The 6,775-nt window shown below is 36.1% G+C and overlaps 1 protein-coding gene across 1 annotated transcript; it reads left to right on the plus strand.

Moving 5' to 3' along the window:
• Positions 1-1,015: 1,015 nt before the first annotated feature.
• LOC146476974 (paired box protein Pax-7-like) lies at positions 1,016-5,703 on the plus strand. Its single transcript, XM_085114063.1, has 4 exons — positions 1,016-1,244; positions 1,744-2,349; positions 2,917-3,125; positions 4,023-5,703. Exons 1-4 carry the CDS (start codon positions 1,121-1,123, stop codon positions 4,197-4,199), a joined length of 1,116 nt encoding a protein of 371 aa, XP_084970189.1. The 5' UTR covers positions 1,016-1,120; the 3' UTR covers positions 4,200-5,703.
• Positions 5,704-6,775: the final 1,072 nt, after the last annotated feature.

The raw sequence follows: 6,775 nt of genomic DNA on the forward strand, positions 1-6,775 counted from the left end.
TTTTATGTTACAATTCTAACGGACCGTTACATTTATTTTGCTCGCTACATTACTGCAGATTTTTCAAGTGAAATGTCATCCAGTTAACGCACTCCCAATAAGGGACGTACCTCAGTTCAAACTAATTTGTCAAATCCTAGTTCACGAATAAGTTACAATCTTTGTCTCATGTCAGTCTCTTTATCCAGTATGTTCACCGTAGATTTCAGATTAATGTACAATGGAATTTAATAACTATGAATAGATTAATTTCCATCCAGAGGAATTCAGTCATTTGTGAAAAATGCTGCATTTAGTTTCCTTTATCGTAGACAAAAAAGGTATTTGAAGGAGCTTGTAACAGAAAGCCTTGCGTAAACGTCTTGTGCTTTCAACACTAGAGTTCAGAAAATAACTCAACAAAAAAAGTAATACCAACCAGATCAGGTCGTGAAAGGCAAAACAGGTACTCAATGTTTTGGGAAAAGCAAAACTGCAAGCGATAGTGCAATTTATACCGGTTTATATACGGCATACAACGATACAAGGGTAATTTGTGGATGTTAAAGACTACATGAGTGTTTCATAAATTGGTTGGTTTCTTATGATTTGATTCAACAGAGTACTTGGACCTCGTTTGAAACAATAACATTTCTAACAGGATGTTTTCCTTAAAAGTGTATCCATCTCTTGTGCTCTTTTATCAAACCCTAATCGGCAAAACTGAATGTTTTCTTTTTTACCCAAAAAAATTTTAATAAATAATTTAAGTAAATATGATCGAGTTCCGCAAGTCGAAGTTGTTTTTGTGTGCCAAAATAAAAAATGTGTTATTCCCGCTTTCCACACAAAGACTAGGAATTTGTTACCACAACAAATAACATAACAAATACTGAGTATCGACTAATAAGGCAACAGTGCAGCTGGCGTGTTTTTTTGCTAATTAGCTTTTGACGTGAATATACGTCATTTGAATTTTAAGCACGTGATTATGCAAAAATCCGATGAGGTCCAGTACCCGTCAGACAATGAAAATTCGATGAGTTGTGGATATGATCAGCAGTCAGGTGAACATAATTAAATTTCATACGCTTTGGCTTTGTTTACGTTAGCAATGCATTCTTTATAAACCACTTATTCGATGGTGAACGGTCATTTATTAACAAATATCACTGGAGAACAGATCTCGCAACTTCCTCCAACAGACGTCGCTGCATACCAGAGAATACAATTCTGTTCAATAATGGATGGCTTGCTCTTCCCAGGTATATTTTCAAGTATGTCGTAGCTCTCTGGAGCGAGGGCAGTATTGAGTATTTATGTTAAGGAAAATTGTTTCTGAATCAGTTTAAGTTGCAATTTTCATTGTTTTTGAGAAAGAAATACTTCATTCCAGAACGATTGTTCCCGAAGGGTTTATACATGCTGCAACGAAACCTCTTCCTTGTCAAGAGCAAACTGTTACTGTTTTGTTGTTGATACACCATAAATTCCTATTACTAGCATCAACATGCGACTAAAATACAAATTTGGAGTATAACTGGAGCAAATAAATACACAAAATTTTCCTTTACTCTCAGCCCTTTGAACTTCATTTCACCGACAACCAAATAATATATTTTAAGTGTAAGGCTGTATTTGCTTAAAAGTGATATAAATGCCTAGAGAGTTAAGTAAAAGAAACATATCTGCTAGTTCTTCTGGCCGTTTGGTTTATTTGCATTTCCTTTGCTTAAATATTCATTTTTTGATACTTCTGTTCAGGTCAAGAGCGAGTGAACCAACTTGGCGGAGTCTTTGTAAACGGCAAACCTTTACCCAAGGCACTGCGCATCCGAATTATTCAGCTGGCACGCTTAGGGGTGCGAGCAAGCGATATCAGTCGACAGCTGCGAATTTCTCATGGTTGTGTTAGCAAGATCCTAAACAAATTTTACGAAACAGGCTCCATCGAACCTGGTGCCATCCCCTCCTCAAAAAGCCGCGAGATCACTCCAGAGATAACTAAAAGAATTGAGGCGTTTGTTCTCGAGCAGCCTGACATGTTTTCTTGGGAAGTTCGAGATCGCTTGCTAGTGGAAGGGGTATGCGTGAAGGCCAACTTGCCATCCATGGAGGCAATAAGCCAACTGCTAAAAAGCAGGAATGACAAATGCGGATCATCGGCTTGTTCTCCAAGGGGCTACAAGCGCAGCTTGTCCAGTTCAGAATCTGAGGAAGGACAAGGAATCATAAAGGCTCCAAAATTTGAAGCGCCATTCTCCATCTCCAGCATTCTAAATTTGGCGGGAAAACACATGGAAAGCATTCCATGCAAACAAGAAAGAGAAGAAGATGACTATGAAGAGGAAAGTCAAGATGATGAGACAGGTACTCTTCCTTTGTTATAAACTTTAATTTTTATTAACAAGCTAGGATCTTGTTTAAAGTAGCATATTTTTAGTTGAGAGGTACTCGGTGTGAAGGTGTGAAAGCCATGTACTAAGCTTATATTGCATTTAAAGGTTTCACAATTAAAAGGAGTTAAATTTTCTCATTATCATCGTCAAAACCGCTCAAAAAACAATAACATCATTTCGGTGTTCTGTAATTTCTTAAAGGCGTATTCTTATTTGCGGTATTGCTTCGCGTTTGAATAGCGAAGTCATGTTCTATAAACTGCTCATTGATACCGCTCTCAACTGTAACATACACTAGATTTATAAGAAAACAACCAGAGCATAGCCAGAACAGCACGTGCCACTGGGCGTCAGAAACCAATATTACTGAACCAAAATAGTCCCGTCAGTCGATTATAAGACACCATTAAAAGGAAGTCGTCAAATATATCTACCCCCACCTTCATTTTCGCGGCTCTTCCGAACGATTTCAGACCGGCCATTACAATATAGACACAGTTGTTTACTAACATCGACTCTCGCCTCCTCTTTCTTCTAGAATTCGCCTCGGGAAGAAAACAATCTTTTTTCTCGGGAAGATGCAATCAAGAAATATTCTTCAGCCGAAAGCCCCGACGTGGCCGGACAAAGTTCTCTCTTAATCAAGTGGACGAGCTTGAAAAGGCCTTCTCTAAGACGCATTACCCGGATGTGTACACCAGAGAGGAACTAGCCCAAAGACTTGACCTATCTGAGGCAAGAGTCCAGGTAAATAAAAAAATAATATGAGTTGCTTTGTAAATCGTCATAAAAACAGAATTAACGGGACATTTGTATCCGTGAAGGTTAACGTATTGTCACCAATTCAACATACAAACAATTGTGCCAGAACATTTTGTTCCCACTCATGTGAGGAACACCCCACCTAATATCACTTGGCGGAGGAAACAACATTAATTAACAGACAACATTCAGAACAAAAACGTTGCCATGGTGTTGTTATCTCTATAACTGAGACCCTTTTTTCTAGAACGTCTACAGTCTACGGTTTTCTTAAAAATAAAAAAAAAAGATGCCACCAAGACTTCTTTCGTTAATTCTAATATGATATAAGATAAAACTGAATAAATGCACATTTTTTGAAGTTAAACTTAACTATTTTGTCGTTAATTCATGCTTAGCTCTGTCATTCCTAACGGCATCCATAGTTTGAAAAACGTGAAAAACGCAGCAAAATGTGAAAGAAAACTCTCGAGAGCCTTTGTTTGAAGGTTACAATAGATGGATTTTATTCTTGGATGAAAAGTCTCAACCAAAAAACATAACTCGAGGGACGAAAACGACAAAGATACATTTTCCCCAAATTTAATACATCTCAAAGAGTTTTCTTGGACGGCGGTTAACGATTAACGTAAGACTAAAATCAAGACGACTATTTTAACGGATTAGAAAGGACTTTAGAAAATAAATAAAAGGAAGTCTTCAAGCAAGCTTTTTAAAAACATCAGTGCTTTAACTTCGATATTCTTCATCAGTAAGGTGTATGACTGAACAGACCCCTTCTTAAAATATATATAAAAAGATGTATCAGACATGAAGGCTTTTAAAAATTACAGTAAAATCAGCCTTTCGTCTTTAATGGCATTTGTTGTCTTCCTTTTTTAGGTTTGGTTTTCAAACCGCAGGGCTCGACTCAGAAAAGAAGAATATTACACTGAAACAAGTCAAACAAGGGATGTGTCGAAAGCAGTTCAGAGCTATGGAGAACTAACTACTCCTTCTTCAAATTTTACTCGCATATTTTTTCCTAACGGTGCTACATATCTTGTACCCTTTTACTAACTTCTTAAGGATGAAAAACAAAGATATTTTTATAGTGTTTAGTTAAATATTTTTTTATCGATGCTAATGACAAAAGAGAAGATTTTTTATACTGTAAAAAAAGTCGAAACATTGCATGAATATTTCTCACAGTATCAGTGGCAAAATTCTTGAGTATGCGTTTATCAAGTGAATTCGCTGTTTACTTTAAGTAGCATGCCATCGTTAAATTTACTTCCACATATATATAGTTTATATCACATAGTTTTTAAAACTTTATTGGTTTATGTTCTTAGAAAGAACGATAAAATCAATGATAGTTACATTTCGCCAAGATTTGATGCTCTGGGCCCGGTTGTTCGAAAGCCGATTAACGCTAATACACGATTAAAAGTTAATCGAGGTTTTCATCTCGCGCATTTAAAATTATTTAAAAGGCTAATTTCAAGCTAAAGGTTAAGAAAAGTCTAAGGCAAAACTGACCGACAAAAAACCTTTTGGGATAATCTTTATTAATTATTAATTAAACTCGCATCAAAGTTCACGTTAATCCGGGATTAGCTTAATCGGGCTTTGAAAAACTGGCTCCAGTGTGCTGCAGAAGGCAATGAGTAATTTCTGCTACTAAATTGTTCGAATAGTTACACTTGATGGGTTTTTGAAGTTGTTACCACATTTAAAATAATTCTCATTTGAAGAATGACTTTTCCCGAGCCCCGTATTAAGTGAATAGAGATCTGTAGAGTCTAAAGACGATAATGCAAGTCAGGAATAGAGCTTCCTTTCAAAAACTACGCTTTTTTGAGAGCTTATTATTTCATGGTGATCAAAGCCAAATTTCGTTTTAAAATAATTAGCATCAAGGCGAATGATGGAAACATACACGAGTTTCTCATCATCTACAAAACGAAACGGACGTAAGTAAGCAGAAGTTGTTTGTTCACAATATTGCTGAACGTTTCATTAAAAAATTATGTTTGAGATATTTTTATAGCTTTTATGATTTACAAAATCACATTGATTGCCATTGAATAGTTTGTCTTCAACCGAACATAGAGATGTATGTCTAATTAAGGTATATTTTGAAGCCAAAAAATTTATTATATTGACAACAACTTGGCAATATTTGTCAAGCGAAAGTGTGTTATATTTAACTCAGCTCACAGCTAAATTTAAAAAGAGTTTAGTCATATATAGCCGTGACTTATATTTTATATAGTGGTCAACATGCTTGGCCAAGGCTACTCTCGACCGGCAGAGGCACGTACTCGCTCGCTCATAACAACACATCGTTCGTTTAATGAAAGGATAGAAGAAGATATAAGCATGGTTAATGAAAAAGAATTAAAATTGCTTTGATTACAAACGAGACAATTTAGATAAGATAGAGAGTTAGACAAGAATTTAAAAAGTATGAGATTGTGCCATGAGTGTTAATTGTAGATAAAAAGGGACTTATGTTATGTTCCTTGTGAATTTGTTCAAGACTTATTTGTGATGATTGAATTAAATATCTTTTTGTAGACTTGTTCGTCTATGTATGGAATGTGAAGCGGTACATTCATGTGCTAAATACGCTCGAAAGCTTGGACTAATTCTAAATATTTCTTGTTGACAATAACGTTTTGTAGTACTGCAGCCATCAAATATCCCTTTAGACGCCGGTTTGCCGCTTCGATTGAAGAGCAAGCACTATATGGCTTTGGACAGGAAAACCGACGCCGGTTGAATTGAATATATAAGTACTTTATCGAGGCTAATCTGTACTGGAAGAGATAAATTAAGATAAAATCAGTAAAAGAGCATATCTTGTTGTAAGTGATTAATTAGGAGGTATCATGGTGAGTATTGCTACTGGCAAAGAAAACAACACCACAGAGACGATAGCCTACTTAGAATTAATACAGCTCACTATACGATTCTCTCGTTTTCTATACCGCTGCTTACACTTCTAATAAAGATACTATAAATCGTTAATGGCCTTTTCAAAGAGACCAAAATCCGTTCAAGATTGGTTTATGATGACTAAGACTTGGTTTACGCACGCTTGAAGTCTTACTTGTCTCCCAAATACACTAATAAAATTTTTCCCTCAGAAATCGTTGGCATGTGGTCTCTCCGGGCATTTTGATATTTATGACAGTGGAATGTTTGCTTTCTATGGTCGAAAATCGCTCAGTGGTAGTATTTGCGTCACTACTTTTTCTATCTCCATGCAAAATAACCACTTGCTCAAACAATGATCTCACTGTTGAGAACAATAAGTGAATGAACAATAAACCTGTGGACAACTTAATTCATCTTAATAGATTTGCTTTGTTAATCATTTGAAAAAGATGCTGACATCTTAAAACGTGCATGGAGTCATTCCTTCTAAAGTGAAAGTAATTTATTCACACCTAGGATATAAAACGAATCATTTGAAGAGTCAAAACTGAGTTGCAAAATATAGGATTATTGCAAGGAAATCCCTTTTCAGTTGCTAAAGTTCATGAAAAGCCATGTTGCTTGCAGCACAAGCCGGAGTAGCAAATAACCTCTCGGGCGTTACAAATGGGATGCATTCCGCGAAACACGCAAAACTATACCACGTATGT

Source organism: Pavona decussata, unplaced genomic scaffold (assembly GCF_977016875.1).
Source record: "Pavona decussata unplaced genomic scaffold, jaPavDecu1.1 SCAFFOLD_72, whole genome shotgun sequence".
In the NCBI taxonomy this organism is placed as follows: Eukaryota; Metazoa; Cnidaria; class Anthozoa; order Scleractinia; family Agariciidae; genus Pavona; species Pavona decussata.

Excerpts from the sequence above, each read along its gene's own strand:
- LOC146476974 (XM_085114063.1), top strand. The coding sequence starts at position 1,121 with ATGGTGAACGGTCATTTATTAACAAATATCACTGGAGAACAGATCTCG. Across the intron at positions 1,245-1,743 it reads GGATGGCTTGCTCTTCCCAG|GTCAAGAGCGAGTGAACCAA; the intron begins GTATATTTTCAA and ends ACTTCTGTTCAG. Across the intron at positions 2,350-2,916 it reads AAGTCAAGATGATGAGACAG|AATTCGCCTCGGGAAGAAAA; the intron begins GTACTCTTCCTT and ends TCTTTCTTCTAG.